The sequence below is a fragment of the Hyla sarda genome, chromosome 3 (assembly GCF_029499605.1).
Source record: "Hyla sarda isolate aHylSar1 chromosome 3, aHylSar1.hap1, whole genome shotgun sequence".
Lineage (NCBI taxonomy): Eukaryota > Metazoa > Chordata > Amphibia > Anura > Hylidae > Hyla > Hyla sarda.
In genome coordinates, this window is record NC_079191.1 from 204,801,089 (window position 1) to 204,820,521 (window position 19,433).

General features: G+C 43.2%; 1 protein-coding gene across 1 annotated transcript in view; it reads left to right on the top strand.

The window, feature by feature from the left end:
• Positions 1–19,433, top strand: part of SENP6 (SUMO specific peptidase 6) — a 154,818-nt gene that overhangs the window by 29,281 nt on the left and 106,104 nt on the right. The window contains 1 exon segment of the mRNA XM_056565910.1: positions 7,266–7,329. Coding sequence (XP_056421885.1) covers positions 7,266–7,329 — 64 coding nt within the window.

The following is a 19,433-nucleotide window of genomic DNA, read 5'->3' on the forward strand; positions in this document are numbered from 1 at the left end:
GTACAGTGGAGCAGATACTATTAGCAACAAATCGTATAACAGCTTTCATTTTTCTGAGGCCTTTTTAAAAATGAAAGGACCATGGCTGCTTTGGGCAAATACTCTACTGTTCCTTTGCCTAACTTTTGATAAATCTCACTTGAAGTGTCAGTTCATTAGGTAAGCATCAGACTTGTGCCTTGTTTCAAGAGTCCATTAAAAGGCTATATCATTTTGCAGGAAGGGCTGCATGAACAATCTAAGGATCCTTTGTGTGGCCTTTTTACTTCCATCACTGTTGCCACACACCCCTTATTACAAGGAAACTTGTATGAATCAGATCTCTCGCACACCGATCTTGGAGGTTCAGTGAGTTAAGTGGTTAATGAGGTCCCCTTACCCTCCTGCTGCCAGGTCGTCACTCCTATGATAGTCTGGCATAGTCAGGCTGTATCAAGTGTGCCGATCTCCCTGTGCAATGCTATTGTACAGTGAATGCAATCTAATTATTGCATGTAATAGTCCACTATGGGAACTTAAAAAGTGTTAAATAAATGATTAAAAAAAATGTATAAAAGCCCCTCCCAGAATAAAATTTTTAATTGCCCTCATTTTGCCATTTTACAAAAAAAACATTGAACAACGTAAACGTGACAAAGTACCATGCACCAGAAATGAAGATGACACTGATTACAACAATACATACCTACCTCCCCATACATGCTCCTGTTCAACTGTTATCATCTTTAATCCAGCGGCAGGCTTGGTGCATGGTAGGAGCACGCTGATGTCGCTGCTGCTGCTTCTCTGCTGGGCCCAGGTGCAAGCAGGCTTTGGGAAGCAGCAGCAGTGATGTCAGCGTGCTCCTACTGTGCACGAAGCATACTACCTGATTTGAAGAAGATAACAGACAAACAGGACCATGGATCAGGGGTAAGTAAGTAACGTTATAATCAGTGTCACCTGTTCTACCTGCCTGTACCAACACATCATCATGGTCCCAGAGGTCAGACCACCACCCATTATACAGTTTATACATATCCTAGTCATATGCCACTTTATAAAATAGGAAAATTCCTTTAATATGTAAGGGTGTTTTCATGTATGCTTAAAAAAAAAAAAAAAAAAAAAAAAAAAAGCCTCAACTGTTTCCAGCTCCCATTGACCTCAATGGGAATGCTCAAAACAGCTTGAAAACAATGCTGGAAATCAGTGCTTTAACACCTTAATGACCACGGACATAAATGTATGTCCTTGTGCAGAGGTACTTTGCGCACTAGGACGTACATTTACGTCCGGTACATGATCGCTGCCTGCGTCATGCACTGCAGGTCCCCCCTCAGATGCTGTGATCAGTACATTTCACGGCATCTGCGGCAAAGCGCATGTTTAAACGGATGATCGAGTCGCCGTTTATCTGAAATGGCGGCCGGAGGTCATCTGCCTCAGTCTGTCTCCTGGGGTCTTCTACTCTGGTCTGAGATAAAGCAGTCCAGAGCAGAACAATGCCGATAAAATAGCCCTATGCATAGCACTGAACAGTATTAGCAATCAAATCATATAGAATGTCCCCTATGGGGACATAACAAATGTTTTCAAAATATATGTAAGTTAGAAAAATCCCCTCCCTCAAAAAAAATTTTAATTGTACCTTTTTCCTACTTTAACTCAAAAAGTGTAAAAAATAAATAAATTAATAAACAAACATTTGATATTGCTGCGTGCGTAATTGTCCGAACTATCAAAATTATAATAATACCGTACGTGAATGGCGTGAATGTAAAAAATAAAATAAAAAGTCCAAAATTGCTGCTTTTTGTCACATTTTATTTCCAAAAAAATGTATGTGATTTAAAAGTGTTGTATATGCAAATGTGGTATTGATGGTAAAAAGTACAGCTCACGTCACCAAAAATTAGTCCTCATACAGCTGCGTATATGGAAAAATGAAGAAGTTGTAGGTCGTCAAAATAGGGCGATATTAAGCATACTAATTTTGTACAAAAAGTTTGATATTTTTTAAAAGCAGTACAATAATAGAAAAGTACCGTATGTAAAGATGGGTATCATTTAATCATATTGACCCACAGAATAAAGAACACGTCATTTTTACCGTAAAGGGTACAGTGTGAAAACAAAATGCTTCAAAATTAGCAAAATCGTGATTTTCATTTAAATTGGGCCGTATATTTTATGGTAAAATGAGGTGTCATTAGAAAGTACAATTGGTCACGCAGAAAACAAGCCCTCATATGGGTCTGTGGATGGATATATAAGAGTTATGGATTTTAGAAGGCAAGGAGGAAAAAACAAATTGCAAAAATAAAATTGGCCTGGTCCTTAAAGGGGTACTCCAGTAGAAAACAATTTTCTTAATTTTTTTTTCTTAAATCAACTGGTGATAGAAAGAGAGCACTGTGGTCAGACAGAAAATAACTTCTCAACTTCCTCTGTAGTATACAGCAGCTGACAAGTACTGGAAGGATTATGATTTTTATGTTGAAGTGATTTACAAATCTATTTACCGTATATACTCGAGTATAAGCCGACCCGAGTATAAGCCGAGACCCCTAATTTCAACCCAAAATCCCAGGAAAAGTTATTGACTCGAGTATAAGCCTAGGGTGGGAAATACATCATCCCCCCCCCTGTCATCATCCAGACCCGTCATTACCATCATCATCACCTCCTGTCATCATCCAGACCCTCATCATCATCACCTGTCATCATCCCCTTGTCATCATCCCACACATCCCCCCCCCCCTTCATCATCCCCTTGTCATCATCCCACACATCCCCCCCCTTCATCATCCCCTTGTCATCATCCCACACATCCCCCCTTCATCATCCCCTTGTCATTATCCCACACATCCCCCCCTTCATCATCCCCTTGTCATTATCCCACACATCCCCCCTTCATCATCCCCTTGTAATCATCCCACACATCCCCCCCTTCATCATCCCCTTGTCATCATCCCACACATCCCCCCTTCATCATCCCCACCCCCCTTCATCATCCCCTTGTAATCATCCCACACATCCCCCCTTCATCATCCCCCCTTCATCATCCCCACCCCCCTTCATCATCCCACCCCCCACCCCCCCTTCATCATCCTCTTCTCATCATCCGCCCTCAGTGGTCTTCAACCTGCAGACCTCCAGAGGTTTCAAAACTACAACTCCCAGCAAGCCCGGGCAGCCATCGGCTGTCCGGGCTTGCTGGGAGTTGTAGTTTTGAAACCTCCGGAGGTCCGCAGGTTGAAGACCACTGCGGCCTTCAACATCATCCAGCCCCCTCTCACCCCCTTTAGTTCTGAGTACTCACCTCCACTCGGCGCTGGTCCGGTCCTGCAGGGCTGTCCGGAGAGGAGGTGGTCCGGTGGGATAGTGGTTCCGGGCTGCTATCTTCACCGGGGGTGCCTCTTCTCCGCGCTTCCGGCCCGGAATAGAGGCGTTGCCTTGACAATGACGCAGATGTACGTTGGCAATGAACGCACCTCTGCGTCGTTGTCAAGGCAACGTGACTATTCTGAGGCCGGGCCCGAAGCGCTTAGAAGAGGCCTCCCCGGTGAAGATAGCAGCCCGGAACCACTATCCCACCGGACCACCTCCTCTCCGGACAGCCCTGCAGGACCGGACCAGCGCCGAGCGGAGGTGAGTACTGTACAGAACTAAAGGGGGTGAGAGGGGGCTGGATGATGTCGAAGGCCGCAGTGGTCTTCAACCTGCGAACCTCCGGAGGTTTCAAAACTACAACTCCCAGCTAGCCCGGACAGCCGATGGCTGCCCGGGCTTGCTGGGAGTTGTAGTTTTGAAACCTCTGGAGGTCCGCAGGTTGAAGACCACTGCGGGTGGAGAGTTCACTCGAGTATAAGCCGAGGGGGGTGTTTTCAGCACGAAAATTTATCCCCAAAAAAATGTATAAGTGATTTTAAAAGTTTCATATATGCAAATGTGGTATTGATAAAAAAGACAGATCACAGTGCAAAAAATTAGCCCTCATACAGCCGTGTATATGGAAAAATGAAAAAGTTAACCCTTCCAGTACTTATCAGCTGCTGTATACTACAGAGGAAGTTGAGTTGTTCTTTTCTGTCTGACCACAGTGCTCTCTGCTGACACCTCTGTCCATGTCAGGAACTGTCCAGAGTACAAGCAAATCCCCATAGCAAACCTATCCTGCTCTGTACAGTTCCTGACATGAACAGAGGTGTCGGCAGAGAGCACTGTGGTCAGACAGAAAATAAATTTAAAAAGAGAAGACCTCTCTGGAGCATACAGCAGTTGATAAGTACTGGAAGGATTAAGATTTTTAAGTAGAAATAATTTACAAATCTGTTTTAACTTTCTGGCCAAAGTTGATTTAAAAAAATAAATAAAAAATTCCCATCCCTTAAAGGGGTATTCTGCCCCTAGCATCTTATCCCCTATCCAAAGGATAGGGGATAAGATGTCAGACCCACCGCTGGGGACCCCCGGGATCTCCACTGCAGCTCCCCGCTATCATTATTGCACTGAGCAAACTCACTCTGTGCATAATGAGCGGCGATACAGGGGCCGGAGCATCGTGATGTCACGGCTCCGCCCCCTCATGGCACGACCCGCCCCTCAATACAAGTCTATGGGAGGGGGTGTGATGGCCGCCACGCCATCACGAGTGGGCGGAGCCATGACGTCACTATCCTCCGGCCCCTGTATTGCGGCTCATTATGCATAGAGCGAGTTTGCTCTGTGCAGTAATGATAGCGGGGTGCTGCAGCGGAGATCCCGGGGGTCCCCAACGGCGGGACCCCTGTGATCTGACATCTTATCCCCTATCCTTTGGATAGGGGATAAGATGCTAGGGGCGGAGTAGCCCTTTCAGGACTCAGCCCATTTGGGCCTTAGGGACAATTTTATTTTTACGTTTTCGTTTATTCCTCATCACCTTCAAAAAAAATCAGAACTCTCTCTAGTATGAGGACTGTTTTTTTGCGCGACCAGTTGTCCTTTGTAATGACATCGCTCACTTTACCATAAAATATATGGCTCAACAAAAAAAAATTTTTTTTTTGTTTGGGGAAATTAAAAAGAAAACCTCAATTTTGCAAATTTTGGAAGGTTTGGTTTCAAGCCATACAATTTAAAGCAAAAATGACATGTGTTCTTTATTCTTTGGGTCAATACGATTAAAATGATACCCATGATAACATACTTTTCTATTACTGTTGCGCTTAAAAAAATCGCAAACTTTTTAACCAAATTAGTATGTTTAAAATCCCCCTATTTTGAAGACCTATAACTTTTTAATTTTTCCGTATAAGTGGCGGTATGAGGGCTCCTTTTTTGCGCCGTGATCTATACTTTTTATTGATACCATATTTGCTTATATAAAACTTTTAATACATTTTTTATAATTTTTTTGGGGAATAAAATGTTATAAAAAAAAAGCAGCTATTTTGGACTTTTTTTTTTTTTTTCGTTCACGCTGTTCACCGTACGGTATCATTAACATTATATTTTAATAGTTTGGATATTTATGCACGCGGTGATACCAAATATGTATATAAAATATTTATTTTACACTTTTTGGCGGTGAAAATGGGACAATTTACGTTTTTATTGGGGGAAGGGATTTTTTCACGTTTTATTACTTTCAAATTTTTTTTTTCACATTTTAATAGTCCCTGTAGGGGACTATTTATAGCTATCATTCGATTGCTAATACTGTTCAGTGCTATGCATAGGAGTCCAGAGCAGAAGATCCGTGGAAGGCAGCGGAGGCAGGTGATGGGACCTTAGTCTGCCGTTCTGGATGATCGGATTGCCGCGGCAGCGCTGCGGGCGATCTGATCATCCATTTTAGTGACCACGATGCTGCAGATGCCGTGATCTGTATTGATGAAGGCATATTAGGGGTTAATGGCAGATGTCCGCACGATTGCGGATGTCCGCCATTACCAGCGGGTACCTGGCTGTAAAGTGCATAATGCAAGTAACAAATCAAACTATATCAAAGATGGGAGTATTACACAACAAAAATCCCGACATCTATCATGTAAATAAGTCTTACCAAGGTGTGTGCTGACCCCAACATATGTTTCTCTCTACCGAGCTTCCTTAGGGGGGTGTCATGTATGTTTCGCTCTACTGATCATCCTCAGGGGGCCTCATTAAGTGTATATAAAGGAGGCAGTTATGGAGTCCAGCACAACTTCTAAACAGTTATAGGTTCCCACTGTTCTTTTAAAGCTGAAAGTCCAAAGAAAAAACTGTTTCAGACCATAATTTCGTTGTGAGATTTTCCAGGCAGAATCTGGCTGAAAAATTCCATCCCATTGATTTTAGTGGTATTCGGCTGCATTGTGCACACGGCAAGATATCTATGGCGGAAACATCCGCCAAAAGAATTGACATCTTGAAAATGCATTACCATCTATGGAGACTAGAAATTTCTGAGCAGTCCTATCGCTTGCATATTCTGTGGGTGCTCACTATTTGCGGAATGTTTACCCGCGTTTTCCGGGAAGACTTTACACAACTATTCCACCGTGTGAACATAGCCTTAGACTGCTTTCACACTGTGAAATAGTTCCGTTTAGGAACTTCCGCCAGAAGTTCCGTTTAGGAACTTCCGCCAGAAGTTCCGTCACTATATCGGCGAAACCCGGCCGTTACAAAACCCCTGACGGCCGTGACTAAATTGCATTGCAGCCTATGGGGTTCTGTAACTGCCCGTTTGCACCCGCATATGCCCGTAATTCATTACGGGCGTTATATAGTGACGGGACATCGTGGCGGAAAAATTACTGCATGTAGTGACGGAAGTTTGTAAACTGAAAAACTCATAGTGTGAAAGGAGCCTTACTCTTAGCTTCCCTGCGTAGCACAGATCATCATCTTCAGTAGAAATGTTTTATTTTATTTATTATTTCTTCTTTTTGTGTATTGTGACATATTAACAGAATGTTTCTAGCCAGTGGAAGTGTAAAGTTGTATTTTAAGCAGGGATTATTCGTTTTATTCATATCATTTCTGAATGCCTTACTTTGGTGTGCATTGCCTCATGATTAAAGGCACCACAGGTTTTTTTTCCAACAATCCTCCTGTCTGAATTTATTTACTCAGTAATAGTGAGTATCTCTCTTGTCAAATGGCAAAGGGACAGTTAAGATGTTACTGCACTGGAAAAAACACCTTTTCTTTCTTGCTTTTAGGTGTCTGATGTACAGAAAATAATGCGACTAGGTCTTGATTTATCCATATTACAATTTTTTTTCTTCTTTTTTTTTTTTCTTGTTGTTTAGTGAAGTTAACTTGCTCAACATAGAAGAGAGTGATGGGGTCAACTCAAAAGCTACTGAAAGAAAGGTAACATTGTTTCTATTTTTATTAACTCCTTTTCTACATCAGCAATTGCAGATATATACTCACTGACAAAAAAAAAATAACAGGAAGATGTTGTGAAAATAAAGCTTTATTTGGGAATGTATGATGATATGTGACTAAAATATTAGAGCAAAGGTATACGTTTATTGGGGAAAAATTGTTCAATTGAAAGAGGCTCTAAATAGCCTGTGGACACAAGATGAGATACCTGATAAAGCAGATAATCTGTGAAACGCGTTGCATGATGGGTGATTAAAGTGTATTCTACCCCACGAGTGTGTCCAGCGCCTGTTGATGTCCGCCGCTCTCCTGGAGGCTCCTTGGCTTTTTGACAAGATGAAATACGGCAGGGCATGGAGCGGTACAGCTTCCATATGGCATCCTGCAGCACATTTGCCCACAAATGTTGGTCCCATAAATGCCTGATTTGCAATAAATCTGCGACTGGGCCAGCCAAGAAAGTGTTGCAGTCTGGCAGAGACATTCCTGGGAAACCCTTACTGTGTGTGGGCAAGCATTTTCTACTGATAAATGCCAGTTGAAAGCCCTGCCATGAGAGACAACACATGTAGCAGCATGATATCCTCCACATCGCTGGGTTGTTAGTGTCTCTTGTATCACTACTAAGGGTGACTGACTGCCTGTTGATTGCTGTGGCTCCCCAGATCACCACACCAGCAGTTGGGGCACTCTGTCCCTCCACAGCAAAGGAAGGACTGAAGCAGTTACCACAAAGCCTCTCTACTTGAACTCTACATCATAGGATCCCAAACAGGACCTAGATTAATTGCTAAATACACTGCTCAAAAAATTAAAGGGAACACTAAGATAAAACATCCTAGATCTGAATGAATGAACTAATCATATGAACTACTTTCGTCTTTACATAGTTGAATGTGCTGACAACAAAATCACACACAAATTATCAATGGAAATTAAATTTATCAACCCATGGAGGTCTGGATATGGAGTGACACTCAAAATCAAAGTGGAAAACCGCACTACAGGCTGATCCAACTTTGATGTAATGTCCTTAAAACAAGTCAAAATGAAGCTCAGTAGTGTGTGTGTGGCCTCCATGTGCACTTATGACCTCCCTACAATGCCAGGGCATGCTCCTGAAGAGGTGGCAGATTGTCTGTGGTGCAATGTGTTGTTGGTGGATGGAGCGAGACATGATGTCCCAGATGTGGTCAGTTGGATTCAGGTCTGGGGAACGGGCTGGTCAGGCCATAGCATCAATGCCTTTCTCTTGCATGAACTGCTGACACACTCCAGCCACATGAGGTCTAGCATAGTCTTGCATTAGGAGGAACCGAGGGCCAACCGCACCAGCTTATGGTCTCACAAGGGGTCTGAGGATCTCATCTCGGTACCTAATGGCAGTCAGGAGGCTACCTCTGGCAAGTACATGAAGGACTGTGCGGCTCCCCAAAGAAATGCCACCCCACACCATTACTGACCCACCACCAAACCGGTCATGCTGGAGGATGTTGCAGGCAGCAGAACGTTCTCCACGGCGTCTCCACCTGTGGATGTCGGACCCTCATACCACCTTTGTGGAGTCTGTTTCTGACCGTTTGAGTGAACACATGCACATTTGTGGCCTATTGGAGGTCATTTTGCAGGGCTCTGGCAGTGCTCCTCCTGCTCCTCCTTGCACAAAGGCAGAGGTAGTGGTCCTGCTGCTCGATTGTTGCCCTCCTCCACTTCTCCTGATGTACTGGCCTGTCTCCTTGTAGCGCCTCCATGCTCAGGACACTACACTGACAGACACAGCAAACCTTCTTTCCACAGCTCGCATTGATGTGCCATCTTGGATGAGCTGTAGACCCCGTCTCATACTACCACTAGAGTAAAAGCACCGCCAGCATTCAAAAGTGGCCAAAACATCAGCCAGGAAGCATAGGAACTGTGAAGTGGTCTGTGGTCACCAGCTGCAGAATCACTCCTTTTTTGGGGGCGTCTTGCTAATTGCCTATAATTTCCACCTGTTGTCTGTTCCATTTGCACAACAGCATGTGAAATTGATTGTCAATCAGTGTTGCTTCCTGAGTGGACAGTGTGATTTCACAGAAGTGTGATTGACTTGGAGTTACATTGTGTTGTTTACGTGTTCCCTTTTATTTTTTTTGAGCAGTGTATGATAAAGTAGCAAACCAGGTTTCCCATTCCTACCACCACTACAAACAAAGGCAATGGTGGCTATTTGTCAATGGCAGAGTAGATAATAAGCACAGTGACACCAAATCTTATTCTACTAAGCACCTGGAAATGGTCCAACTGAGACAGTGTAATGAAGGAACCACCTTTTTGTCTGAACGGTGGACAGGGAAAATGTGGGAGCTGCTCGTGTTTGGCAGCAGATGAAATAATCCTCTTCGGGCTTTCTAAGACCTGTTTGCCATGTGTGCATGCACTCATATAACCACTGCCTCCAACACCTTGTAAGGGATGTTTACACATACTTATTTTGCTGCAGGTTTTCTGCTGCGGTTTTATCAACCCATTGACTCCAATGGCTGGGAAAATATGCAGCAGAAAATATGCAGCATATATGCACTCGTGAACATACCCTAATAGATTAGTCAGAACAGCCTAGATGACTTGCAGTTTGTCCAAATGACCATCTTGCTTTTCTCGGTCCAAAGATGTGCCCCTCTCAGTCTGTCAACTGGGCATACCTAGTGGTCAGTGATCTAGTACTAAGAGGTACATTACCAAAAAGTAGTCTGAGAACCTTCATATAGGACAGCAGGGGAAGCATTTTTATCCTTTTTTGTGGCCTAGTTTCTGATCAGAATGTATGACTAAAGAGGAAAAATACCCGGTTCCACAGCGCAGTCCACAAATTCAATCAGAAGATGATGATGGATGTATAAGCTATTTATTAGGCCAGGGTGCAACGCGTTTCGGGGCTTGGGATCCCCTTCGTCAGCCAAATAGGCATCATAACATATCAGACAAACTGGTGCCCTTAAATAAAACCATTTTTTGGCGCCAAATGAAGCTCCGCCCAATGGGCATGGCCTCCATGAGCGGAAGTAACATGATAAAATAAATGTATTGAAAAACATAATGAAGTACATATACATTAAAAAATCATCTCATATACAGAATAGAAATACCTGGAGCGCATCTGAAACAAACTAAACGCCCCAGGAGAGCGTGCATATCCGAGCTAGCAGCGCCTGCGCCAACTCCCGATGATACTGATGATGACGGCCGGGGAGAAGACAGCGCATGCCCTCGCTCGCACCGTGCAGAGAGAGACGGCGCCCGAGCGCACGCGCACTGGAATCGGACAGAGTCCGAGGAGTAAGCACAATGCGCGTGCCCCTCGGGACCCGCCGTAGCCAAACACATGTGTCGGCGCAGCGAATCCCGCAGCTATCCAATCCGGCACAATGCAACATAAGCATGGGGGAAGGGCTGGGCTGATGGAACAAATATAAAAAAATTGAGGTGCAATTATAAAGATAAAATATAATATAAAATAATAAAAAATAATATAATATAAAATATATATAATTGCACCCCAATTTTTTGATATTTGTTCCATCAGCCCAGCCCTTCCCCCATGCTTATGTTGCACTGTGCCGGATTGGATAGCTGCGGGATTCGCTGCGCCGACACATGTGTTTGGCTATGGCGGGTCCCGAGGCGCACGCGCATTGTGCTTACTCCTCGGACTCTGTCCGATTCCAGTGCGCTCGGGCGCCGTCTCTCTCTGCACGGTGCGAGCGAGCGCATGCGCTGTCTTCTCCCCGGCCGTCATCATCAGTATCATCGGGAGTTGGCGCAGGCGCTGCTAGCTCGGATATGCAAGCTCTCCTGGGGCGTTTAGTTTGTTTCAGATGTGCTCCAGGTATTTCTATTCTGTATATGAGATGGTTTTTTAATGTATATGTACTTCATTATGTTGTTTTTTCAATACATTTATCATGTTACCTCCGCTCATGGAGGCCACGCCCATTGGACGGAGCTTCATTTGGCGCCAAAAAATGGTTTTATTTAAGGGCACCAGTTTGTCTGATATGTTATGATGCCTATTTGCCTGACGAAGGGGATCCCAAGCCCCGAAACGCATTGCACCCTGGCCTAATAAATATCTTATACATCCATCATCATCTTCTGATTGAATTTGTGGACTGCGCTGTGGAACTGGGTATTTTTCCTCTTTAGTCATACATTCTGCTCTGAATCGGCCTGCTCATCGCTGGATCCGATACGGGAGGCTGCACCACTATTTTCATTCGCTTGTGTGGTTGTCAATTACACAACCGTACCAGGTGAGAGGACCACTAAAACAGCTGTGATTCCTGTCTATCTTCACATTGTCTACGACATACTGTCCTATGAGGAGCTCTGCTTTTTGTTGTTTTTAGATTTATGAATAGTTTCTGATCAGAACACACTTGTAATCATTAACATATCTGTCAGAGACATAACTGCATGAAGAGCTTTGCAGCAATATGAGATTTCTAGCTGGTTGCATTAGTAAGTATTTCTTTGTCAATACAGTGAATACATCATATATAAAAACTGTGTATACAAATACAGTGCAGTTAAAATTTTGCTTGAAAAAGGACTAGAGCTGCAACGATTAATCGATAAAATCGATTAAATTTGATAATTGGATTCATTGTCCGCAGCCAGGAGGCTGCTGCGGTCAGGCGCGAGTCACGAAAATCCCGCATCAGCCTCAGTGACAGTGAGTCACTGTGGAAATTGTATCACCCGATGCCCGGGACATACATTTCCGGGTGCCGGGCAGGTGAATTCTTCAGGCATTTAGCCATGCTTCGGGCACGCAGGGCAAAATGCCTGAGGAATTCACATATAACGGGGCAATCTGTTTTGCCCTGTAACTAAACTCCTATAGGCTGCAGCTGTGTGCGGCAGCCTATAGTAAGCCGCACAGGACAACAACGTCCCGGCGTAGGCACATGCGATGACGTCCCACATCGCTCGCACCTCTGTCCGGACCGAGGATGCGGTCCAGTACCAACCATGACCACCGAGCCCCTGAGCCTGCCGGAGCTCACATGGGGGCGGAGTACAGGTAGCAAGGGATCAGAGAGGAGGGGAGGTATCATGACACGGGGGGCACCAGAGGAGGGGTATAATGACATGGGGCATCAGAGGGGGGGAATATAATGAAAGAGGGGGCATCAGAGGGGGGGGGTATAATGACTCGGGGTGAATATAATTACACAGCAGTCATTAGAGGGGGAGGGGTATAATGGCACATGGAGCATCAGAGGGGGGGGGGATATAATGGCACAGGGGGCATCAGAGGGGGGGTAATATAATGGCCCTACTTAATAAAGTGTGTGCAGTGCACACCGCTTTACCCATGGGGGTACAGTGGGGATCAAAAGTTTGGGCTTCCCAGGTAAAAATTTGTATTAATGTGCATAAAGAAGCCAAGGAAAGATGGAAAAATCTCCAAAAGGTATCAAATTACAGATTAGGCATTCTTATAATATGTCAACAAAATAAAGATTTTATTTCCATCATTTACACTTTCAAAATAACAGAAAACTAAAAATGGCATCTACACGCTTTTTGTAGCCAGCCAAGAGTCTTTCAATTCTTGTTTGAGGTATCTTTGCCCATTCTTCCCTACAAAAGTCTTCCAGTTCTTTGAGATTTCTGGGCGGTCTGTCATGCACTGCTCTTTTAAGGTCTATGCATAGATTTTCAATTATGTTGGGGTCAGGAGATTGTGAAGGCCGTGGCAAAACCTTCAGTTTACACCTCTTGATGTAATCCCCCATTGATTTTGAGGTGTGTTTAGGATCATTATCCATTTGTAGAAGCCATCCTCTCTTTAACTTCAGCTTTTTTCACAGATGGCATCAAGTTAGCATCCCTGTGCCACTGGCTGCAACACAACCCCAAAGCATGATTGATCCACCCCCATGCTTAACAGTTGGACAAAGGTTATTTTCATTAAATTCTGTTCCCCTTCTTCTTTAAACACACCTTTGCTCAATCTGGCCAAAAAGTCCAATTTTAACCTCATCGGTCCACAGAACTTGTTTCCAAAATGCATCAGGCTTGTCTATATGTTCATTTGCAAAGTTCAAACGCTGATTTTTGTGGTTAGGACGTAGAAGAGGTTTTCTTCTGATGACTCTTCCATGAAGACCATATTTGTACAAGAATCCCTTTTTAAAGTGGAATATTGTACCACAACTCCAGTGTCTGCCAGATCTTTCTGGAGGGATTGTGCAGTCAAACATGGGTTTTGAATTGTTTTTCTCACAATCCTGCAAGCTGTTCTGTCTGATATTTTTCTTGGTCCTCCAGATCTTGCTTTAACTTCCACTGTTCCTGATTACTGCCATTTCTTAATTACATTCCGAACAGAGGATATTGACATCTGAAAACGTTTTGCTATCTTCTTATAGCCTTCTCCAGCTTTGTGAGCGTCAACTATTTTCAGTTTCAGATTTCTAGACAACTGCTTAGAAGAATCCATGGTGCTGGTTGTTGGGGCAAGGTCAGATGAGTCTGGGCATTTAAAACCTTTTGAGATTGACATCATCTGGTTTTCCCAGATGATGATTGAGAGCAATCCATGACACTGGCAGGTCTCAGCTTTGCAAAGGGGGCAGTGCATGCTATAAATTCTCCAGGGTGTCCAAACTTTTGCAGACGCCATTTTTTTGTTTTCTGTTATTTTGAAAGTGTAAATGATGGAAATAAAATCTAACTTTTGTTGACATATTATAAGAATGTCTAATCTGTAATTTGATGCCTTTTGGAGACTTTTCCATCTTTCCTTGGGTTCTTTTTGCACATTAATGCAAATTTTTACCTGGGTTGACCAAACTTTTGATCCCCACAGTATGTGCAGAGCATTGAAACGTTATGCCTGTAGTACATATACACTGCTTTACACATGGTAGTATGTGCAGAACATTGCATCCTAGTGTTTGTAGTACCAGAGAGTCTGTACTACGGACATGGGTCGCGTTCAGTGCTCTGCCGTCTGCACATACCCCCATGTGTATAGGAGTACTATATAAAAAAAAAAGTTTAAAAAAAAGTAAAAAAAAAAAAAAAAAAAAAAGGGTAAACAAACCGCTCCACCAACAAAAATTAGCTCCCCCTTTTCTTATTGCTATACAAAAAAAGTTGAGAAAAATGTTTACGTATCTGATACTGCCGCATTGCTAAGTGTCTTAACTATTAAAAGTAAATGTTTGTCTGAACTATTAAAATAAAATGTTAATGTTTACTGTTACCCTTGCGGCAATATCAAATTTACGCTGGTTTCTGTACAGGATCATAATAATCCTGTACAGCAACTGGCATAAACGTGAAGAAAAAAAAAATTCCAAAATTGCTGCTGTTAGGTCACATCACATGCTAGAAACTTTTAATATTGCCATTGTACATAATTTTTCAAGTAGAATCAGCCGAACCCCCTTTTTTTTTTTTTTGTATTTTGTCGTTTTTTTCAGATTAATTGATGAAATAATCGACAACTAATCGATTATTAAAAAAATTGTTAGCTGCAGCCCTAAAAAGGACTTAATCAATCCCTTAGAAGTATCATCCAAAATCAGGGATATGGAAATTGCAGTTAGCATGCTCGCCCTGCTCCTGTAGTATACCATGGCAACGTTAGCTGGTATGAAAATTATATTGTGCATGTGCGCAGGCTTTGCAGGGAATAGCTCTATATGTTACATGGTTTGTTGCTGCACGGAACGCTTGCTCCCAGAACTTTAAAACACCACATATCACCACAACACAGCATCCGCTATGTAGTTGATTGTTGTGAGCCCACAGAGCAGGACAATCTGAAGGCAGGAATCCTCTTCCTGTGTGGACGGACTCCAATGGGATAAATGCAAAAAAGGGAATGAACACCAGCCAAATAAATAAATAAAATTAATAGATAAAAACCATGTACGCCTTATATAAGGTCCTCACGCACAATACATAAATGCAACATAAGGTCAAACGTATTTGTAAGAAAAAGATGTATAATGGCTGTATGATGCTTTGTAGGACAAGGTCAACAGGGCGATCCTTAGTGATTTAATCAATAGCCTACTTAGAAACCACACTGTGTACATAGTCATAACATAGGACCTTGATCGTGTGCCAGGCTTACAATCTTATTCATGCAGGGATATTAAACTTCTGGTCTAGTGGGGGGATCCAGACCTCTAATCCCTTCAATGGAATGGATGTTTTGCTCACCAATGGAATGAATGAATACAACCGGGCACAATATGTCTGAAGGCATCTTTGCAATCTCCCACTGTCTCTATTGGAGCGTGCCCGTTACCGGGAAGCACAAACTATTTTCAGTCACTCGCAATGTACTCTCTGGGCAACGCTGGGTCAAAAAAGGGGAGAACTGATAATACTATATAACAATGTTTTTATTTATTGCCTACCAACAATATCCCCATAGGACCAATGTCTTTAAATATTTTGGCGTGTAATTGAATTTAATATGCAGCCACCCCAATGACCTAAACTCATGACAAGGAAGCCAAAGAACACACACAAAAAATGTCAATATGCATAAACTAATGTAAAAATAGAATGACATGGTAAACGGATTACCCCCCCTTCCCCACTCTTTTAGTCCATAAATAGATGAATGCATATAGGAAAAATGTATAAGGATAGTCAATACGAACAAATTAAAGGTATATCACATCCCATCCCAGGCTTAAAGGAGTACTCCGGGATGTAAAAATTGTTTCAGACTGCCACCTGTTAAAAAAATAAGTAATGGGATACATACCTCAGGGGTGTGGAAATTTTATAAAAAACTACTTGTCCACGGGACAAAAATGGAGCAAAATCTACTTGTCCCTCATGACGATCCACTTGTCCGGGCCAATTTTCGCTTTTACGCTCTGATTTTTTCCTCCTCGCCCTAAAATAGCCATAACTACCTACTATAATGATATCTACCTACTATAATGATATCTACCTACTATAATGACACCTTTTAATTTTTCAATAACATATTCTCTGAACCAAAAAATATATATATATTTAGGGAAGTGAAATTGAAATAGTAAAAGATAATTTTGCAGATTTGGTGTTTTTCTTTTCTGCGCCATTTACCTTGTGGTTGAGGTAACATGTTAGTTTTATACTTTAGGCGCCTGATTACAGCGATACCAGATTTGTATAGTTTACATCATGTTTTACTAATTCTGAACTTTTTCTAATTTTTTTAATTGCCATTTTTTAACCCCTGTAGCTTTATTTTTTTTCCGCATACCAGGCTGTATGAGGGCTCATTTTTTGCACCATAATCTGTTTTTTGTATTGGTACCATTTTGGCATTGATCTGACTTTTTAATTGCTTTTTAACTTTTTTTCTGGGATATTATAAAATTGCAAATCTGTGGTTCGGTATTTTTTTACATTTACCGTACGGGATACATAATGTTATATTTTAATAGGTTGTACAATTACGCACGAAGCGATACCAAATATGTTTATTTTTATTATGTTTGCATGTTTTTATATAGGAAAAGGGGGTGATTTGAACTTTTAACATGGAAGGGGTTAATGCAGCGGTCTTCAAACTGTGGCCCTCCAGATGTTGCAAAACTACAACTCCCAGCATGCCCGGACAGCCAACGGCTGTCCTGGCATGCTGGGAATTGTAGTTTTGTAACATCTGGAGGTGCACCGTTTGAAGACCACTGGGTGTCTTTCAAACTTTTATTTTTCTTTTACACTTTATTAGACTTATGATGAATCATTAGATTCCTCAGACAGATGAATAGATTCTATTGAACTCTATTAATCTGTGTGCTCTGTGATCCATTGATAGAGTCTGGTCCAGCCAGGATCTATCAATGACAGAGCCGGGACAGGAGGAAGCAGAGGTAAGTCCTCCGGCTACCTCCATAGTGGATCGCCCCCCCTGCGATCGTGCTGTGGGGGGGGGGGGGTGATCCACCCCCCTAGCCCACCAGGGAGCATTCACATGTCCCTTTAGACCAGTGGTTCTCAACCTTTTCGGCGACCATACCCCCAAGGCCTGAAAGTATGTCCACGGGTACCCCCTCACGCGGAACTTGCGAGCGAGGGGTACCCGCAGACAAAAGGCGTGTTCTTACCTTTATACTAATGCATCCCATCTCCATCTTAATCCCCTTGTGCTATTATTCCCCCTCCGTCTTACTCCCCCTGTCCCACAATTCCCACCTCCCTCTGATTCCCTTTTACCATTATTCCCCCTCCATCTTTATCCCCTTGTGCCATTATTATCCAATATGGAACAAGGGGATTAAGATGGAGGAGGGGGAATAATGATACAGGGGGATTAATATGGAGGGGGGGGGGGGGTTTGATAATTCCCCCTTCCCTCTGATCCCCTTTTGCCATATCGGATAATAATAGCACAAGGGGATTAAGATGGAGGGGGGGGGATAATCAACCCCCCCCCCCCCTCCTCCATATTAATCCCCTTGTGTCATTATTCCCCCCTCCCTCTGATCCCCTCTTGTCATTTTCCTCCCTCCATATTAATCCTCTTTTGCCATTATCGGATATGGCAAAAGGGGGATCAGAGGAAGGGGGGACTGGCAAGGGGATTAAGATGGAAGGGGAGAGGGGAGTAATAAAGCACAAGACATAAAATTTCAATGCCTTGTGCTTTATTACTCCCCCCCCCCCCCCCTCCGCCATTATCCCTCTCCCCCTCCATCTTAATGCCTTGTGCTCCGTCCCATACAGTTCCCCCCCCCCCCTCCCCTCTGTGCCATACAGTTGTTTACCATGCATCCTGTGGTCCCGTTGCCTGCTGCTTCACTGGTCCCGTTGCCTGCTCTCTTCAACTGCAGCAGAGAGCTTGCTCTTATGACTGGCGTTGGCGCATCTACAGAGTAAAATACGCTGCAGATGTGCTCCATGTGACCCTACACTTAGTATGTGTTTGCCTATAAATGGGTCCTGTTTGGAATTGAAACGTTGCTGTGCCATGAGTTGAATAAACCACCTTTGCTTTGGACTTTTTGGAATGTCACACTTGGTTTTTTTATTAAGTGGATTTTGATCAGATTTGAAACACTGGCACCCACCCCTGATACTGGCTAAGTAGTTCTGCATTATGCTTTTGTTTGGTGTGTGTTTTTTAATAGGTGGGTGGTCTCCTCCCCTTTGTTAACCCCTTGAGAACATAAAATTACGTCCTGGTCCACTGATACTTAACGCACCAGGACGTACACTTAAGTCATATACATGACGCGAGCATCGGAATGGCGCTCGCATCATGCACAACAGGTCCTGGCTGCGATCTGCAGCCAGGGACGTGCCAGTAATGGCAGACATCAGCGATCATGCTGATGTCTGCCATTAACCCCTTAGATGCCATGATCAATACAGATCACGGCATCTGCAGCAATGCGGCGCTTTGAATGGATGATCGGATTGCCCGCGGCACTGCCGAGGGGATACGATCACTCAAGATGGTCGACGGAGTTCCCCTTCCCTGCCTCTGTCCATCTCCCAGTGCCCTCTTCTCTGGTCTGACATCGATCAGACCAGAGGAGAAGATTGCCGATATTACTGATCAGTAGCTGATCTAATGATTGCTTAAAATAGTTCCCAATGAGGGACATAAAAATTGTATTAAAAAAAAAGTCCAAAATTGCTGTGTGTTTGGTCACACCAAATTCCCCCCAAAAAATTAATTAAATTAAATGTGATCAAATTCTCACATATACCCAAAAAAAAAAATACAGGTCACGGCGCAAAAAAGTGAGCCCTCGCATAGCCCCTTATACGGAGATATGAGAAATTTATAGGTTGTCAAAATAGGTAAATTTTAAACATTTTTTTTTTTTTTGTGAAAATACTTCAGCAAGAAGATAATGAGAGGAGGCAACACTCACCATGCAGGAAACTTCTTTTATTCACATATTGGTGACATCAAACAGGTAGCAGGCGGGGGAGTGGGGTGTAGGAGGGGTATTTTGTGAAAAAGTTGAAGTTTTTTTGAAAGTGGTACAATAATAGAAATGTAGTCATGGGTATCATGGTTTCATCCAGAGTGACCCACAGAATAAAGAAAACATGTCATG